The following is a 21,610-nucleotide window of genomic DNA, read 5'->3' on the forward strand; positions in this document are numbered from 1 at the left end:
TTATTTTTTCAATTTAATTGTGGCTTATTTCCCATCTAAATAGTCAATTATAAAAATGCAACAAGAAAATAGCTTCAGAACAACATTAATTTTTTCATTATTCAAAATATATCTATGTTTATCGGATTTTCGTTGATTTTACTAATCCTTATTTTTTGGATTTGGGGTGACACCATCGATTACCGCCCCGGGTGTCACCCATGTTAGCTACGCCACTGTATAGGCAGTTAAAATGGGGGAAAATGTAAGTGGACATCTGGTATATAAATCATTTATTTGATCAAAATTAAAAAAGAATGCTGCTCCCTACTGCTAATCATTTTAATTTTTTCATGTAAAATATGCTCTAAAGATCTATTATTAACTATATTCTTCTTTTGCAGATGGAACTATCATATATAGTCATCGCCATCGAATCTAAAATGACGATATAATGGCAACTTTCCACCAAAACCCCGAAGAGGGTCGCCCGCCCGATTCCCCTTCGTGTACAACGCCACTGAAACTGTTAAACCGGAAGTCATGCTCCAAGTCTCCGTGGCACACTAACCCCAGCGACAAACATCCCCCGTATCGTTGCTCCAACTCCAATCCGGTGCCCCCAAACTTCGATAACAGCGCATTCTTTGAAGTGGAGACGAGGCTCGTGGAGGATCTCAACAAGAATGTTCATGTTACTGTAAAGAAGTGTAATAGGATGGAAAAAAGTAGTTTAAAACAAAGTTTTCCGAAATTGCTTTGTTTGAAGAGGTCGCCTGTGCTTTTTAGCCGAAGGTGAGTAGAGGTCTAAGATTTAAATAGATTTTACCTTCATCTTATTTACGTAAATATAAATATCTTACTATATTCATCATCATTATCATCATCATCATTTGGCTCTACAACTATATGTGAGTCTTGGCCGCGTTTTCTATTTCCCTCCATTGTTGTCGATCCCGAGCAGCTATTTCTCATTGCTGTACTCCCATTTTGCGTAGATCACTGGCTACTGCGTCCTTCCATCTCTTTCTTGGGCGACCAACTGACCTTTTGCCATAGGGCCTTTCCCAGAATGTGGCGTTCAGAAGTCTTTCGTTACTCGATCTTAGCACATGGCCCGCCCATCTTATTCGGTTTGCTTTAATGTAGCGTACTATGTTTTCATCTTCATATACTGTCTGGAGTTCATCATTGTGTCTTCTTCTCTATTCTCCTGTTGGAGGTGGTCAAAAATAATAGTGAAGCGCAATACATGATGCTGTTTTCAATTAGCATCTCTAGCCTCTCCTACTTAATTCCTATCGTCACCTCCACGAAGTACGGCTTAGGCTGCACGGGCACATCCCGGAGAACCTGAGCAACCCTGTTGGAAATTGGGTAACCAACCCCAGTAGAAGGCAGGGTCAGGACAGACGAGGAAGGAAGAAATGGTCCTCCGAAAAGGGGGTTTTGCTATGGACCAGCACTCCATATATGGAAAGGGACAAAGAAAGACGCTACGAATCGAATACTATTGCTTCGGAATCTTACTATATTACACCTCCTTTTCCTCATTCCTTGAGCCTTTGTCTGGACATGGTGACATTCTAAGGATTGTTAGCTTTCTGTCTCCATTGGCTACGATTCTGTGCCAGTTGGACGGTTTCCTGTAGGGATTTTCCAACAAGAGTCTTCACTAGATCTACCAATTGTGCTGGAGGTCTTCCTCTAAGGCTTCGGTCTTCAGTCTTCTTCCTTTCCTTCTGCTAGCAATAAATCCCTGGTTCTTGTTCTTCTGGATATGTGACTGAAGTAATTTGGGTATGCTAGGTTTACTTCTTTCCTAGCCTCTCTTTTATATGAAAATCTTCCAGAATTGACAGGTTGGTTCTGTGTTTTGTCCAGCACACGTCATTCTTCTGTAGACCCAGATTTCGAAGGCTTCTATCTTCTAGCGATTTTTTGAGTCCATGTTTCAGTTGCGTATGCAGCAATGTGGAAATAAGGGCATTCAGCAACCTGAGCTTAGTACTCCGTAGTGTTGTTTAGTCTTTACATATTTCTATATATCCTAAGCTTTATTCTGAGGAGCTATCGCCATTGTTGGTGATCAGGATGCCCAAGTATTCAAATATGTGTTCTACTTCGAAATTTGCCACTTTTTATTCCATTCCAAGTTTTATTTGAATCTTCTAATATTTTTGGTTTTTCCTTGCTTTGGTTTTGCCTGCTGTATTGTTCTAGTTGTGTGTAGTTTTAACCTGCAGTTCACTTTTAGCAGCTTATGATGTGATCCACAGTATCCTCAATATTCAGTTGGAACTCTTCTTTTAGTGTCCCTCAAGAAGTAAATTATCGTCTGTGAGCAATTCTTTTGGTTTTATGCAAACCTAAATCAGGTCTTTTTAACGATTTAATCATTTGCATATAACTTTTTTATAAGTTTTGAACATTGTTTCCTGTTCTTTGCCATTTGTTTTCCATTTTGCCATACAGCTTCCTCTCTGCATTGTTACTGTTCCAGGATTCAACCGGACGTACTCTTTCATTTTTCTCTATTGGTTTTTGGCGACCACAATCTTTGCTGGATAGCCGTTGCTGAGCATTAGCCCATTTAAAATTAATTTATTTGTCCTGTGGTCGGTCCATTGCAGACCTAGCGATGGATAAAAAACAAGTAGGTCCTAACTAAGAACCTAATAATATGCTATACGCCTAAATGAAAATGCAGAAAACTATAAAGAGACTGAATTATTCTGTGATATACTAGAAGAAATAAACGATTATACAAATTATGATCATAGGAGACATGCAATAGTGTGAAATGAAGAAATTGCAATTAATGGTATCTATGGGACCGTATGGAAAAATGAGAAATTGTCATTGAAATTTTGTCTAGCTAGACCATAACTTGGCTACCAGCAACACTCCATTTTCAGTTTAAAAAGAGAGGATCACTAGAGAAGTTAGATAATATGAAGATAGGAACAATCAGTAATTTTCTACATCATAGTAAAAAAACCAAAGAAGTGGATAAGATATGAAAGGTAAAGAGGAGTAATGAAAGAATAGAAGAAAACAATTTAACAGTTATTTGTTAATATCAGAATAATACACAAAACAAGTAAGTAAGGTAGGGCTGCTGTATTTCTCCAACTTTCTTTCAATAACATATTTCGGGATTACACTGTCCACCAGTGCCGGATTAACCATTAGGCAAAGTAGGCAGTTGCCTAGGGGCCTCGCGGGGACCAAAACGAAAAAATGTTGAAAGATTCAAATATCGCGCAATACCATAAAAGTTATGGTGGGCGTATAAAGCTACATTACAATGCATACTTTTGTTCACATAGAAAAATATGCTGTGGGGATTCATCGCAAATGAATGCCCTTTGGTAGAAGGACCAGTACTACAGATGGAAACAAGAATCGAAAGTGAGCAAAAAACATAGTAAAATCAAGAGAAAGAAAAGATCCTTAATCAAAATCCAAAACAGAAGCAAAACGTATTTAAACTCAGTTTCACACGGAAATCCATAGCTATAGTGAAGCAGCAACCAATGAAAATGTACGTGATGGAATAGAAATAACTGAGGGAAACATAGCTTCCCTAACTGAAGAAGATGAAAAAACATGTAACGACAGTTCTATTCCAGTTCAAGAAGTTAAAGAACTAGAAACCTAAACTAAGTTAAAAATTGAAGTTAGAGATAAATTGGGTCCTAAATTCGAAAAAAGGCATAGGATTACGGAATACAGTAACTAAAGAAGTAAGGACATTTTGGAGTGGGAAAGGTCTTCAGAATGTAAAAACCTTGATGGAAGTGTTTCAGCGTCAAAAAGGAATTTTGAAGGCAGTACAAGATTTTCATACAATCTATGGTTTTTTGAAAACAAATCAGTAGAACAAAAATTAAAAGAGATTGGCTGACGTATTTTTCCTCAAATAGTATATCGTATTTTGGGTTTGTTCAGTCTGTGTACAACTTTTTTTCATCCTCTACCTACCGTTGGGAAGTTATGATCAAATGCTTAAATGAAACTCCACTAAGCAATCTCATTCGCCACGTTCTAGTCCTTATAAGAACAAGCAGCACATGCCATAAGACCTTTGCCTAAAGGTTAAAACGCTTTCAAATCTGCTCTTCATGCTCTTGCTGAAGACACTAATCAGCAAGCTGAAACAGTTCATGAGGCTAAGTATTTGTTGAAAGAAATGTCAAAAAAGAAACATTCATAATGAATGAGTTTTGGGTAACAATCTTAGAACGCATCAACGCTGTCAGTAAATCATTGCAGAGAGAAGAGATTGAACTTCAAACTGCAGTTCAGCTTCTAAATTCACTTTTGGAGTTCTTAAAATTCCAAAAAGATAATTTTGCTTATTACGAGTAGAGGGCCTGCGACCTACAATACTCTGAATATTCTCTACTATACTCTAATTACTGAGCTGAGTCGTCGCGTCGGTTGACAGTGTACGGGTCAATGAACTCAGTATTTGGTCTTTTGTGTTTTTCCAAAATTGAGTGATACTCAAATAAAAGAGTGTGCTTCAAAACTACATGAAAACTATCCTGACGATATTGAATCTGAACTTGAAAATGAACTAGAATAGTTCAAATATTTATAGCCCAGCTTCAAACTTGCAGGAAAAACAATTTATTACTGCTTCACAGTCATTTTGGGGTATTTCGCAACAGGCGAACGGACATTTTCAAAAATAAAAATTATTAAAAACGGAGAAAGCTAGGTTTCATAAGGGGCCTCATAGCTTGAGTTACCTAGGGGCCTCAGGATTCTTAATCCGGCACTGCTGTCCACCTATGGATAGCTGGAAAGGGATCAATAATAACACTGTATGGCGAAACATATTAACACTTAAAGGTAATTAAGAATTTATTATCAGAAATCTGACCTGATGCAGCCAAAACACAAAGGTTATCGGAAACTGCGAAGATGAAAATACTGAAAATACTGAAAAAGAAAACAAAAAATGCGCTATGAGATGGAAAGAAGGGTGAATGCATCAGAAGAAAATGTAACAACATTTGCACTGTATAAACAAGTGGACACTAAGGAGAAAAAAGAATGGAATAATAATATAAGTAGAATGGAGAAGATGAGACTGGTAAAAATAGCAAGAGATACATCATCAAACAGTAGAACAAGGGTCACTCTAGTAGCAACCTAATAGAGGTATCTATCAACCAACGAACAAGCAGAATTGTTTATAGAGGTAGATGACCAAACATACCAGAAACTTCTACGAAAGAATAGAAGTTCGTGGACCACTGGTGATCCAACAGAGAAGTTTCGGGAAGATGGGCCTGTTCTAGATAGCGTTCCAGGTCCAGCATTACAATATTTATACTGAGAGGAGCGTTTTTCTTGGAGAAGTTCTGGCTAACTTCTGTTGGAGTGTTTTTGCCTAACGTTCCTTATATTCAGTTGCAGAAGATGCCTGTCAGCCTCTCATAAGATGTTAAGTCGTGTCTTGGGCATAAATCGGCTCCCCTTATCATTTACAGTCCTCTTTTCTATACGTTTTTGAATGGCAATTACTTCATTTCCTGATGATAGACCATAACTCAGCTCAATATTCTCTTGGTTGACTGTACTGTGATTCTACCAATGCAGAGATTATCATTTGCATTTAGATTGTTTTATATAATATTTTCTACTTCACAATTGAACATGATTCTTAATGAGTCTTATTAATGAATACAATTCTAAAAATATTCTTTTATATTTTCAGAGATAGTGACCGAAATCCCTTAAAAACCTTAAACGTGAACACCTTAAGAACCGACAACATAAACTACGATCAATATTTGGAAAAAAGTGCCTGCAGTTATCTGAATAGCTCCAATTCAGAAAACGCTCAATGTGATAATTCAACAAATATATCGTCCCCTACTCACGATAATAGTAGATTAGAAAATCGGAAGAAGAATAGAAGCAGTTTTCATCAGAATGTCGAGGAAGCTTTGAATTCCTTGTTGTGGCAACCGTACGAATATCAGGAGACTACTAGGGCTTCCCCTTCGACCTCACCTTTCAGGTAAGTAATTGGAGACATATTATCTTCTTCTTTAAAGAGCACCCGAAGTCCCATTTAACGACAATGTTAACATTATGTCACATTGATCTGTTACCAAAGCACTTAAAGTCCTATTTTTTTTTATTTTGAAACATATTGTTTAGTCCCGCGTAAATCTTTGTAAAGTTAGAGTGAAAGAAACATTTATTTCAAAAGTTTTGAAAATACTCTTACAAAAAAAACCCAGAAAAGTTTATGATTTTATTTTTTAATTTACTTGTTTTTGTACATTTTTCAATAAAACTTCACTTGATATTATCTATCTACAGCTACTGTAAAAATTTGGACCTTCTCTCATCTAAGGATCCAGACATATTTGACATCAAAACTTAAAAACCTAATATTCGAGAAATTGCAAAAACATAAAACACTCCAATAGGCTATAAAGTTATCGCTACATGGTAAGTTGAGTGCAGATGTCCAAAAAACAAATAATTTTGTAACCATAGATATGTTTTACTATAATGTGTTATCGTTGGAAAGAGAAGATTTCAGAGAATAATTTTCAATCATAACCCAAAAAAATTTTTAAAATTCAATTTTTGAACTTTGGTTGTCCTTAAGTGCCATCTCCTTTAAGGGGGAGGGTATGGTTTTAAAATTGATTGGAGCAAAGTTACTAGAGATACAGCATGTTGAACATCCCTACCTTCGACTTACTTTGTTGTGGTTTAGCGCCAGCCCGCTTTAGCGTAGTGAGAGACGTTTAACAGCTGTTCAACTTCTCTTTTGTCGATTACGCCGCGATTCAAAGTCATATTCCAGTGTGCGTCACTTTACGATTTGACAGACAAAAAATAAGATATGAATATTGAAAATAAAAGTTGTCAAAACTTTAAATGCGAAACTGCTATTTTAAAAGGCGGTGGACATTGCAAGTCAAAATGTACTCGACCAATCCCCCTGAAATTTTACCAATTTTCTTTAGACATCTCGTGAAGTAACGCTGTCAAACTGTCAAGATATTTTTTATTTGAAGTTTATATTTTGTTTAACAATAATAAATATGTTGATCTTCACCCTTTTTTACAAAAATTTCATTTTTTTTACTTCTGAGTGATACCAAACACTCAAAAATCAGCGTTAAGGCCATCGGTACATAATTCGCAAATATTTTACGGCTATTCCTACTTTTTCTGTCTTTACACGGCAAATTACGTGTAGTAAAATTCACACTGATGAATATGTAAACATTACTAATAGAATGTCATTCTACTTGAAAATGTCATCATTAACTTTAAAGAGATGGCTTTTGAATGTTCTTGGATAACTGTTATTTGTATAATTGTAAATTATTAATTCAGTTAATAAATGTGATAATTTTTTTACTAACTATGTATTCAGTGATTGTAGTAATTTATATATTATGTACAACAAAAACTAATACACAATCGAGAAAAGAGGAAAAGTGTTAAAGTGATTTTTTAATAATATATTGTTACTATGAAACGCTTACAATTTTGAACATCTTTAACAACAAAATACTTGGATCACAGAATATATCTTGATGTATTCTCTGCTTGTATCTTCCATAAATAATACACAATAAATAACTTTTTATTAAGTTCACGTCTTAAATCAATTATTTATCAAATACACTATCGATATTATTTAATCTACAACTCAAAATATTCCCGATGCCATGTCAAATATTTAAAATTGTCACTGATTGTCACTGTCTGACTGACAGTATGCTGACAATATTCTATTAGACTGAGTGCGTTGTATGACAAAGATAGATTTGGAAAATATTACCACGGACAATATGTTCATTTTTTTCGAATCCTGAAAAACCAATAAATATTTTTGAAAAACTTAAACGCAGAATGAAAGACTAAATTATTAGCGAGGGCCGAAAGTCCCTTAGAATAAATAAAAAGTTTATTTTGAATGAGATATTTGAAATTAAAACTCACACTAAATTTTCTTTTAGTTTTTCACCCCTGTAACTTATTAAAATAAACATTGTAGAAGTTCTCAGGGACTTTCGACCCTCGCTAATAACGTAATCTTTCATTCTGTGTTTAAATTTTTCAAAAATACTTATTAGTTTTCTCAGGATTCGAAAAAAATGAATCCCCATTTGAATAGCATTGCAGCCGAAAATACGTACCCATCCCCTTAAGCAAATCGTAACCAACCGTAAATCACCAAACAGCGTTACCTCAAGAAAATTCACAATGCTTGAAATGTTGATTTCAATTATTTATACCTCGTAGGTACCCCCCTTAGCTAATATTACGGTTATCTTTACCTTTAATATTGCTGCTCCAAACCGCTCAACAGTTTAACAATAATTATTGTACCATTGTCTTAAATGAGTTAGCCAGAATATACGTCATAGGCCTATGCTTCGTCTGCCCAGTATCTTTCTCTTAGGGGAGTGCATATAGATTTTCACTTCGGAAAAAATCAAACAAGACAGAACTTTTTGTAATTTCATTTAGAAATGTTTAATAAACAACATAATATCAAAAAGTTCTACTCGAGAAGTGGGTGCTTCATTTTTTATTAAACAAATGAACTACGAAATTAGATGCTTTTTTAAATAACGCCGAAAATATAAATTTTAGAAAAAAACTGACTTGACCATTGAAAAATTCAGAAATTTTACAAAAAAAGAATGTGTGTGTACTTTGTACGCACGTAAGAAGTTATACTTCTATTATATGATTATATGATTATAAACGAAATTAATATACTTTTTATTTATATTTTATTTAAATATTAAATTAATTTATACTTACTACTTCTCAAACATTTTTATTAAAACAGTGCCAAAAATTAAAATAACAAAAAAATAAAACACACACAAACACACTAAAAATGCCACAAATGATTTCTGAACATTAATTGTCGGAAAAATTTTTAACTAAATACGTATTTTCTGAAAATAAAATTATATAATAAATATACTTACAATCATAAAATGTATAAAAAAAAAATAAAAAAATAAAAGTTTCTATTGGGATTCGAACCAACTTACCACGCGGCTGGTATTTGCGTTGTATTGTGATTCTCTCGCATTAAAACTGCGCCACAGAGACAGCTTGTCATTATGTGCGAAGATCGTCTAACTAAAGAGATTAACCTTTTGACATTTTTAACTTATGTAAATTAAATTATTTTGATTTTGAATTGAAATGATTTAGAATTTTAGAATTGAAAAAATACAACAAAACATAGAGTAAGAAGACAATATATTATGTAAATATAAATATAAATTATGTAAATAAAAGTATTACATACTACTTATGTATTTTGGTAGGTTCAAGGTAGGTATCGGAGCCCGTATAACGACTAATAAATTTCGCAATCACTTGCGTCGTGCAAAGTGGCTATGTTCAAATATCATAACAAAATTTGATCAACTATTTATAAAACACTTACCAGTGAAAGATTCTTTAGCTTTGAATAAGCGAGATCTGCGGCACTCATACTAGGCACAGTTTGATGAGCTTTCACATTGGCATGAAACAATCATCTCTTCTATGTAAATAAGTCCAAAAATATAATATGAAAACTATTTAAAAAGGCAGTATAACCATTAACTAACTTTTTGTTTGTTGTTTCTCTTCCTACAAATTTTAAAACGCAACAAGCATACATTATAACCAAACGCAGTCCCACAGCTGTGCCACAGCTGCCATATTGGATAATTTTTGTCATGTCATTTGAACATCCAATCAGAACAAAGTTATAATACGCATGCGCCCGGTCGCTAGGTTTTCCCATATAAAATTTCACCGTCATTACGCCCGTAAAGAAGTATAACTTCAAAAAAAACCTTATATAAAAAATTTTCTAAAATTAAATCTGTATCTTCTATAATTTTTATTTATAACGCCAGAGTCACCCTTCTCACAAACATTGGCGCACTGTAAACTAACGTACGGCGAAGTGCACGATTGAGTTATTTTAATGTAATTCTTTAATTAATAGATCAAATAAAAATTTACAAATTGAACATGAAAGAAGAATAATTAAGCTATCTTATGGTTATAATAAAAAGAAATAAAATGTATGGGCATAAATACGGTGTGGACGGAAATTGAGCCTTATATGAATTTTGTTTAAAAATGATTTAAAAATGTGTAACTAATACAATTTTTCTTATAAAACTCTCAATTTTGCACAACTTACCTTTCAAGCATCTTACTAAATGATGTTTCATTAAAAAAAAATCTCAAAAATTTAATTCAAATGATATGACGTCTCAAAAAAATGTAATTTTTGAAATCTTCGTATAGTTTTATAGAATTACCACAATTTTAAGACGGTATTACTCAAGTTTGAACGGATCTATTAGTTTTATAAGTGCTTTTTTAAAGCTTAGGATGTAGTCTTTAAAATGCACTAAATTATTTTACTTTAGAAATGAAATACACTATTTCTTTTTGAGAAAATTAAGAAAGATAACAAAAACGTAATACAAAAACCGAAAATTACCAGCTAAAAAAATGTTTATACGAAATGATTAAAACTTTTTTCTGTAAAACTTACCTTAAATACATTTAATAATAAGCTTCAACAATAATAAATGTTCAGCAAAAAAAATGTTTTTAGCTCTTATATAGTATGTCTGCGTAACTTGGATCCTATTAATAACTTTTTTTTATCAGTTTTACCAAAAAAAGTTATTCTTTATAAAATACTCTGCAACGTATATAATCTAAGATGCAACCATCGTATATCAAATTTTATTAATTTTATACGAGGTATGTAAAAAATATGAATTTCACTCAAGAGTAAAGTACCTTTATATTTCACAATATCGAAAATTGTTATTAAGGAAAGTTGTTTCTAATTAAAAAATATGTTTCAGTGTTCAATTACATCCTTCTAGTTAAAATATTGTGAATAATAAAGATACTTCACTTTTAAGAAAAACTCATATTTTTTACATACCTCGTATAAAATTGATAAAATTTGATATCTGATGGTTAAGTTTTAGATTTTTGACTATCCAGAGCATTTTATGAAGGATAACTTTTTTTCGTAAAATTGATAATAAAAAAGTTTTCCATGTCGTTCCTAGCTACGCAAACATACTGTATAAGAGCTTCTGTATAAGATCCACATGGAAAGAAAAGTTTTCCTGTAGTTGGCTGTATACCATCAATCAAAAAAATTGGAATAAATCCTTTGTAAAAGGTATAAAATTTATTAAAATCCCTAAAGGGCTACATCAGAACAAAACGTTTTCGATTTTATTACAAAATCATCATCAGTGTAAGACCTAAAAGTAAGTATGACCTATTTTATTAATGTAAAATTGATATTTAAATTCTGACTAAGGTTTAAAACAAGCGGTTATACTCACAGTCTGGCAAGGGCGGATCCAGGACCGATTTTCGGGAGGGGCCATGAACTTTTTTTGGGGAGGTGTACCGGGGGCCAGGGGGTAATTTTTAAAAATTACGGTTAAAATGGTGAGTTTGAAGGCACTTTTTACACACTTTTGAGTTCTATAAAGACATTCAAAAGGCATCGTTATTAAAGTATTATTAAAGTTGTTACCGATTCATCCACATTTCTTCGGATCCAAGTGCAGTTCTTTCAACAACTTTAATACTATTTTTTCCAATGCTTCTCCTGTCACTCTGTCAGGCCTTGTTCTTCCCCTTTTTCTTGATTTTCACTAATAATTGTTTTTATGTTCTCATACGCCTCAATTAACTTGACAAAGTTTTCACCAATGTTGTTATTGTGTATGTATTTCAAATTTAGATAAAGCTGTTCTACGTGGGATACGTCGCGCGTCGGATATTTCGTCAAATATGACAGAGTAATAATTTGCACTTTGAACCTGATTCATGTTTTGTTCAATTATTTCTTCACAACAACATGTATAATAATTATACATAATTAATATATGCTGCTGTGGATAGGTGTCGTTGAATAGTCTTATCTTCTGATGAGATTTTAAATCTTAACAATTTCCCTCACTGCTAGGTCCAGCACCTTCGTCGAGAAGCAGAAGGCCATCATCACGACAGCCTCTTAGAGGAATATTTTGTCGACCTAAGAACACTATAGACTCTACTATTGGTCGTAGTCTTTCTTTATTTTCTTGTATCTGTTTAGACCTTTGAGGGTCTTTCTGGTTTGACTGACTTTTGCGGGTTGTGATAACTTTGTAGAAAATCCACCTATACCTCAACGCACTCCTTGTGATATGATGTTTTTTCATGGATTTGTATGGATCCGTCTTTGCCCATGAGTTTGGCGAAAGATGTTTAAGGTTTCATGACAAGGCTTTCGGCTGTCATCCCTTTATTATGACCATATTTTTCATTAGAAAAATAAAATTCAATACTTGTAAAACACTCCCTTTTGACTGTTCGAAAATACCAACCAACTCCTTTGTTGTAAGTTCTGGTGATCCAAGTAACGCTTCATTTCTTTTTTATTCTTTGTGTGTATAGAATATGGAAATTGATAGGACTCTGATAGCTGCCAAGATCGTTCTAATAATTGGCACTTATCTATATTTTGATTTATAAAACATCCTATGTCATTCTTGAAACTTCTGTTACTGCTTTTAATCAATTCTAGTCCAGAAAACATATTTATCCCCTGTTTTATACATATTATATATGTTTGAAACTATTAAGAATATTTGAACTGCCAATATTTAAATTTATTTTTTTTTAAATTCTCGGAGGGGGCCATGGCCCCCATGGCCCCCTCCCTGGATCCGCCCTTGCAGTCTGGATGCTAGCTGAGCCACCAAAGAAATATAGGGGTAATAACCCTTCAAATATAAAATTTATGCTTTACAGATGCATATTTACTTAAAATTGCTTGTGATGGGCAAATGGCAACAGGAATAATGCCCTAAGGTAAGGTATTTAAATTCCCAACATGTGGGATGCAAAAAATTGAGTTGTTTACATTTCGATGACTTTATGGCAACTGAATGAAAGTTGAGTGATGTTTCTGAAAGGTGTCATTATCAAACCGAACAATGTGACAATGTGACATAATAGTTACATGTCACAATCAGTTGGCAGAGCTAACACAGGGTAACTATTATGTCACATTGTCACATTGTTCGGTTTGATCTTTGACACCTTTCAGAAACATCACTCAACTTTCATTCAGTTGCCACAAAGTCATCGAAATGTAAACAACTCAATTTTTTGCATCCCACATGTTGGGAATTTAAATACCTTACCTTAGGGCATTATTCCTGTTGCCATTTGCCCATCACAAGGCATTTTAAGTAAATATGCATGTGTAAAGCATAAATTTTATATTTGAAGGGTTATTACCCCTATATTTCTTTGGTGGCTCAGCTAGCATCCAGACTGTGAGTATAACCGCTTGATTTAAACCTTAGTCAGAATTTAAATATCAATTTTACATTAATAAAATAGGTTATACTTACTTTTAGGTGTTACACTGATGATGATTTTGTAATAAAATCGAAAACGTTTTGTTCTGATGTAGCCCTTTAGGGATTTTAATAAATTTTATACCTTTTACAAAGGATTTATTCCAATTCTTCTGTATAAGAATTTTAAAATTTTATTGCCATATTCGGATTCAGCATATTCAAAAACAAAATAGAAACATATTTGATCAAAGTAAAATGAGGAATTCAACTATATTTTTAAATTATTTATACAAAACAATTATTGTTATTGTTTGAACAAGTAATAAACAATTAGCGGCCAAATCTGCGAGTAGAACTTTTTCTTTCACATGTATATAAACTAACAAAACAAGTTGTAGAAAATTATAAGCTTGTTTGAATTATTCCGAAATAATGCATGTTTTCGTTCTATACTAATTGCACTTCCCTACTATAGTTATTTGTTTACCTTTTGTCACCTTTTTTGAAAATGGAGGACATGCATGATAGATTCCACTTATCTGGAATCTCCTCTCCTACTTCAATTTTATTGAACAACAGAACAACACTCGTAATAAAGGAAACAATCCGTGCGCATCTTGTTAATTATAAATGTATGTAAAATATCCTCTTGTCTGATTGAACTGTTATGATGAAAAAGTCTGCATAAATATATCACGTTTTCTTTTAGCAAGAATTTCTACATTTTACAATTACACGTTACAAAACCGCGACCGACCATTACATCATTTCGATTTTCTATAAATTGTTTATTAAGGCCTTGAATCAATTAAGCAGTGCGGTTACCGTTATTAAGTATATACCTAGTGTTAAATAATATGTGTAATGTGTAATATAAATTAAGTATTGTGCGATGGACGCGCCATGCCATGCATTTTAAATCACTACTCAGTCACATTATTTGTTGTTTCATTTCATGGTTATGACATTAATAATAATACAAATATAATATAATAAGTAGACATATAAAGAAATGCTCTACATAGTGTTTCAATCAAAAAGGGAAGATCAGGTTTTTTGCTTTCGTTATAAATACACTTAACGTTTTTTATTATTCTAAATTTTAATACTTACTTATTCCTCTTCACTCTCCAAAGCCAAACTGATAATCGGATATTTCGATTTGTAGTTTGTAGGTACATTTGTATATCTCCCTTGTTTTGGTAAAGAGGTACTAATACACTGCTTCTTCATTCGTCTGGCATTTGTGCAGACGAAGTTCCATAATTCTATTAAATAAATCCATTAGCCAACTTGTTTCTGTCTCTCCTAATGCTCTATACACTTCCCCAGGAATATTATTAAGTCCAACTGCCTTTATATATACAGGGTGTAACAAAAATACAGGTCATAAATTAAATCACATATTCTGGGACTAAAAATAGTTCGAATGAACCTAACTTACCTTAGTACAAATATGTACATAAAAAAAGTTATAGCCCTTTGAAGTTACAAAATGAAAATCGAGTTTTTCGAATATATCGAAAACTATTACAGGTTTTTTATTGAAAATGAATATGTGGCATTCTTATGGCAGGAGCATCTTGAAGAAAAATTATAGTGAAATTTGTGCTCCCCATAAAAATTTTATGGGGGTTTTGTTCCCTTAAACCCGCCCAAACCTTTCTGTACGTTCCAATTAAATTATTATTGTGGTGCCATTAGTTAAATTCAATATTATTAAAACTTTTTTGGCTCTTAGTATTTTTTCGATAAGGCAGTTTTTATTGAGTTGCGGCTTCTTTTTTAAGATGTTTACATAAAATTTTTATGGGGGTTTTGTTCCTTTAAACCCCCAAATGTTTGTGTACGCTCCAATTAAACTATTACTGCGATACCATTAGTTAAACAAAATGTTTTTAAAACTTTTTTGCCTCTTTGTATTTTTTCGAGAAGGCAACTTTTATCGAGATATGGCTTCCTTTTTAATACGGTTCAAAATATACCTAAAAATGTAAATCATACATAAATTTTCATATTACATATTACCAAGTCTCCACAATCGTAGTTAACCATATACAAATATGTGGTGGATTTGACAAATATTCAAAATATCTCGATAAATACTGACTTTTGGAAAAAGTACTAAGAGCCAAAAAAGTTTTAAAAACATTGTGTTTAAGTAATGGTACTACAATAATAATTTAATTGGAACGTACACAAAAGTTTGGGGGGGTTTAAAGGAACTAAACCCCCATAAAATTTTTATAGGGTGTCCAAATTTCACTATAATTTTTTCTTAAGTTGCTACTATCATAAGAATGCCATATGTCCATTTTCTATAAAAAATCTTTAATAGTTTTCGATATATTGGAAAAAATCGATTTTCATTTTGTAACTTCAAAAGGTTGTAACTTTTTTTATATGCACATTTGTACTAAGGTAAGTTAGGTTCAATCAAACTATTTTTGGACCCAGAATATGTGATTAAATTTATGACCTGTATTTTCGTTACACCCTGTATATACGGAGTGTCATATCGGCTGACGCCGCATCCCCACACCTAACCGCCATCCATTTCTATCCTGGGCATCTTCCTCTTCCAAATCTCGGTGTTCCGTGGCCTTCCTTATCGTATCATTCCAGGATGGTCTTGCTCTTCCCCTTTTCTTCCTACCTGGGGGTTTCCATTTCAATAGTTTCTTTGGCCATCGTTGGTCGTCCATTCTAAGTAAGTGACCGAACCATTTTAGGCTTCTTCTCTCTAGCCTGTCTACCGCTGTATTGTGTGCCTGCATCCTTCTTATTTCTTCGTTACGTACTCTGTTCAATCGGGAGATTCCAGCACTTCTACGTATGTAGTCCATTTTTCCACAGCATTGATCCTTTTTCTGAACTCTGCTGTTACTGTCCAGTCTTCGCTTCCATACATTACCACCGATTCCACAAATGACTTCCCTATTCTTAATTTTGTAGTTCTGGATATATTTTTATCCCACCACACGGAATTCAAGCAACCTACAACCTTCCTACTTTGTTCAACTCGCCTTTGGATTCGATTGTGGCCTAGGCCTTCTCTATTTATTACATTACAGCTCCCAGATATTTATCTGCCTTTCCTTTCTTTTTTTTTGAGGTAGTACTTGATTCCTTTCCTCGCTTGTTATTTTGGTGACCATACTATTACTGCCTCCGTTAACTCAACTCATTTTCTGTCAAATTTTTCATTTAATAAACTGTCAAAGTACTTTTTCCATCTCTTTTTGACATCCTTTTCGTGAATTAGTATTTTATTATGTTTATCTCCCTTTTCAACTACTTTCTTGCTGTCCATACAGCTTCTTTCTCCTCTTTTAACATCTACCACTTGATTTTTTGTTGTCCTGTCCGATATTTTGGTTTATTTTCGTTTTTACTTCTATGTCTAGCACGTAGCACAAGCAACTTATGTTGTTGGTTTACTGTCTCACTATTAGTCCAGAAAGCCACTGCGCATCCGCTAGGAAAAATATTCCGATTCGGATTTTTTGCACAATCTTACTCAAAACGGACCCCTTTTAATAAATTTGCATGTTGCCAGAACCAAAAGTGGGTCAACAATTTTTTAAACGTTTTTTTTTTGTTTTTTTCCTAAAATTATTTTTTTTGCATGGAACAAAGTTTTTTTAGGTTTTTTTGGATCATACCTCATACCAAACAGAAAAGGTCTTTAGTGACATTTTTCTAAAGTGATCGTTTTTGACATATAAGCGATTAAAAATTGAAAAATTGCGAAATCGGCCATTTTTAACCCTCAAAAACTATGTAAAAAACTGAAAATTTGAATGTTGCCAAGATAGGTGAATATTCTTTAAACATCAATTGATGAAACCCCGAAGAGTTTTTCGCAATAAAATATTCAAAACTCCTTTGTTTTTTAATTGCTAATCAAGCGTGCGCGACACTATTTTCCACCGACAGTATGGTGCAAATGAAAGGAATAAATTCGTTATTTCGTAAACCAACGACTTTAAGGAAAAATCCCGAAACATGTCGATTTTTATTTTTAAGTTATGATATTGTGGCATATAAGGTATACTAGTGACGGCATCCATCTGGGCGTGATGACTTAATCGATGTTTTTTTTAAATGAGAATAGGGGTCGTGTGCTAGCTCATTTGAAAAGTTCTTTAATTCTCTTTTCAGTAATATAAACATTTATATAATTATTTATACAGGGTGTCCTTCTACTTCTTTTTTGTAAAATAATTTAATTTAATAAAAATTTTTTGGACACCCTGTATAAATAATTATGTAAATATTTACATTACTAAATAGAGAATTGAAGAACCTTTCAAATGAGCTACCACACGACCCCTATTCTCATTTAAAAAAATCATCGATTACGTCATCACGCCCAGACGGATGATGTCACTAGTATACCATATATGCCACAATATCATAACTTAAAAATAAAAATCGACCTGTTTCGGGATTTTTCCTTATTAGAAATTAGCGTGATTAGAAATTAAAAAACAAAGGAGTTTTGAATACTGTATTGCAAAAAACTCTTCGGAATTTCATCAATCGATGTTTAAAGAATATCTACCTACCTTGGCAACATTCAAATTTTAAGTTTTTTACACAGTTTTTTAAGGTTAAAAATGGCCGATTTCGCAATTTTTCAATTTTTAATCGCTTATATGTCAAAGACTATCCACTTTAGAGAAAAGTCACTAAGGACCTTTTCTGTTTGGAATGATCCAAAACACCTAAAAAAACTTTGCTCCATGCAAAAAAAATATTTAAAAAAAAAACAAAAAAAAACCTTTAAAAAATGTTTGACCCACTTTTGGTCCTGGCAACATGCAAAGTTAAAAGGGGTCCTTTTTGAGTAAGATTGTGCAAAAAATAAAAATCCGAATCGGAATATTTTTCCTAGCGGATGCGCAGTGGCTTTCTGGACTTTATCGACTATCTATTTATTACCTTGCAGTCCTTACATTCATGCTCATGGATGTCTTCTTTACTTGTTATGAAATAAGTAATCTGTTTGGGAGTGATTTTGTCCTCTTTTGTAGGTACGTAAAGACATGACATTTTTACACATTCAGGACATTTTTTAGAAAAACATTATTGGCAACTGCTCAAATCGAATCGAACTAAAATAGTGTAAAATTACATTAATTTACTTTCATATTAATTTAACAATAATACTTGTAACCGCTGAGCGTCCTGTCAATTATTAATAAATACATTATAGTTCTGAAATTACCCGTATGTTGACAGTAAAATATTATTTCTGTGTGTATATTTTTTATTACCCAGGTCAGTTAATAATCTAAAAGATAAACTAATTCCCCAGTTTTTAAAACAAAAATTCCGCCTTAATTTAAAATGCAAATTAGTCGTTTCTATTCTAATCTAAACAAATTTTCTTTTCGTTTATTAATATAATACAATTCTCTTTCAGTTCCTACAGTAGTCCATCTTCATCCTATAACGACCTTGAAGAAATCACAAAGAATGATGGTAATTCATGCAGTTTTAGAGACCTACATCTTCAATCCTCGACTTCGGTTTCAGAAATGGTTATTAACCTGCAAGAACTCAACCTGACTGACCAATCAGAGGTTCCCTTTACGTCACATGACCCCCGTACAATTCGTTCAACAACTTGGCTGAGCGAGGTATTCAGTCTAACGGAGTCCGCGAGACAGCGCGTTTCGTGCGATAGCGTTTGCAGTGTTAGTGATGTAAATATAAACTGTTGTGATATGCAAGTTAGTGCACCGTTAAACACGTCCAGTGCGGCCCAGACAAACGTGCTACACATCCACGCTAACGATAATGGGGTGAATAATACCAGTGTTAACGTTAATCAACAAACTGTGTTTCAAAACATTAACGAAACTAACCTAAGTACCGCTAATGTCGTTGGATTACCGAACCATGCGAGGTATTCTTCTGTTCCCGTGAGTACTATTCAAAATAGAGCTACGAACAATAACAATTTAGTACCGAAACACTCGAGGAATGTGTCAGAACCATCCAACCACTTTTTTAAGTGTCAAAATAACAATATTTTGACTCCACAACCAGGAAGTTCTGTACCGATCCAATACAGACACAGTTCACAACTAGATCATTCGAATGTGCAACAAATTAACAATTTTAGAGGTACTTCCGTGCCCAAAAATGTGCCAATTATCCCTCGACACGACATTACCACAGTAACAACTACCACTACAGTCCCTAGTACTCATGTAAACAATTCAAGACTAACTCAGAAGGTTAATACACAGGATATAAGTAATATTAACGTCAATTTTTACAGAGCAGTACCCGTCAATGTCATTTCTTCAGTACCTACGATTCATTGTTTGAATACTTTGAGCAATGTGCAAGGTAATGAGGTATCTAATGTACAGGTACTTCCTTTAGGAAATCCAACGAACGTAGTAACTAGTAGTTCTTTGGTGGTAGGTACTACCCAAGTGATACTGCATAATACTCAAGCGAGTATTAATAATACCAACGATAGACCTACTTTTGTAAACACATCGACTTCTGTTTTACCATCTAATACATTTTCTACGAGTACTGGTACTAACACTGCAACCCACTTTCCCACTCAGGCTTCCACAAGTCAAGTTTTTATACAGAACCACAGACCTAATACCAGTACCGTACCATTTGTAAACATACAGCCTGTTTTAAGAACGAACGTTCAAGTGGAAAGTACTTCTCATAACGCCCAAACAAGACCAGTGAACACTCCTAGGACCTTCACGAGTACTGAAGCTCAAACGGATGAAATATCTATTCTTCCAGCAGCAACGAATGAACAAACCACAACTGATAGGGAACAAAGGAGAAAAGAACGAAGGGAAAGGAGGCACCAAAGGAGACTAAACAACAGATACTCCGTGGATAATGGTACTCAAGTTAGCAACCAGAATGATCGGTTGCCGGATTTGCTCAGCAACCATCTACCACCTCCGTACTCACCCATTACTAGTGCTTCTGGACCAAACATCGGGTCGGTCAGTCCTATGTCGCCGTTAATGACAAATTCCGGGATTTTGCCCCATCCTCACGGTACAGTACTCCAAACGGTTGTTCCTAATAATATAGTGCCTCCCAGTGGATTTGTTTTTCAAGGACCGCCTCCAGTGGCACAGGTGCCTTTAGTACAAGGACCGGCGCAAGTGGCAGTCCCTGTGCCGCCCCCTACTGGATTTAGGTTCCCGTTTCCTGCTACAGGCTTTAGAAGGTAAGACTTTCACATTGATTTTATTATTGTTAGTTCAACAGGTCTTGGAAGCTTCGGACTTAAAGCTTACAGCGATTTCTCTGTTTTCTTGCCTACTTCGTGTTTTTTCCTCTTCTGTCTCCAGCTTCTCCTTATTACACGTAGCATATAAAAGGCGTCCAAAGTCCAAGCTATTTATAGCTAATCTTTTATCTATTTCTTCCATTATTTCTTGCCCCTTGATCAATGTTTCATTTCGTCTGTCGATTTTCCTCTCTTCTTTCCTAACTGCTGTGTGCAAGTTTATCTTGGTTTCCTCTTTCTCCTTGTTTTTATTCGTTTTGTCCCAGACTTGCTCAGTTCTGCCTTTTTACCAAATTACTTTCTTCCATTTTGCATGTATGGCGATACCTTCCTAGTGTATTCTTTCATTAAGTGCTATGGGTTCTTGGTGTAATTTCTCTTTGATTATTTTCTTTCTTATTCTGTCTTGTTTTGTTTTTCCTGCATTAATATTCATTTAGAAACTTAATTTTCGCAAGATTTGATCTACTGCCTTGTTTTGTGTGCTTCTTCTTTTGTAAGTTTGTACTTATCTCCTTCCTAATGTATGTTAATATTATCACTGCGATAGTTTTCTTCTTTTCCTTTCTATTTCATTTTTCTCCAATATGGTTTTGTTTTGTTGGCACAAAGAACGATGGAAAGATCAATGCTCGGGGTGAGGCTTACAGAAAAAAAAAACAAATAAATGGATTAGAAGCAAAACTAAGGTAGAAGACGCAGGAGAACATGCTGCCAAATTAAAATGGAGCTTCGCCGGACACAATGCCCGACTAAAGGATAAAAGATGGAATCATGAAATACAACAATGGAGAGCATGGTCAGGAAGGGGAAGCAGAGGAAGGCCACAAATGAGATGGGCTGATGACATTAAGAAGATTGGAGGACACAACACTGTTATCCACCATCAATATCTCTTTACCATCGATTCTCA

The 21,610-nt window shown here is 33.9% G+C and overlaps 1 protein-coding gene across 1 annotated transcript in view; it reads left to right on the plus strand.

Moving 5' to 3' along the window:
• Nucleotides 1–395: 395 nt before the first annotated feature.
• The window catches only part of LOC114339845 (putative uncharacterized protein DDB_G0282133), a 537,905-nt gene continuing 516,690 nt past the window's right edge, over nucleotides 396–21,610 (plus strand). The window contains exons 1-3 of the mRNA XM_028290534.2: nucleotides 396–774; nucleotides 5,714–6,019; nucleotides 18,832–20,634. Coding sequence (XP_028146335.2) covers nucleotides 434–774; nucleotides 5,714–6,019; nucleotides 18,832–20,634 — 2,450 coding nt within the window. The 5' untranslated portion in view covers nucleotides 396–433. The remainder of the gene's footprint in view (nucleotides 775–5,713; nucleotides 6,020–18,831; nucleotides 20,635–21,610) is intronic.

This window comes from Diabrotica virgifera, chromosome 7 (assembly GCF_917563875.1).
Source record: "Diabrotica virgifera virgifera chromosome 7, PGI_DIABVI_V3a".
Classification (NCBI taxonomy): Eukaryota; Metazoa; Arthropoda; class Insecta; order Coleoptera; family Chrysomelidae; genus Diabrotica; species Diabrotica virgifera.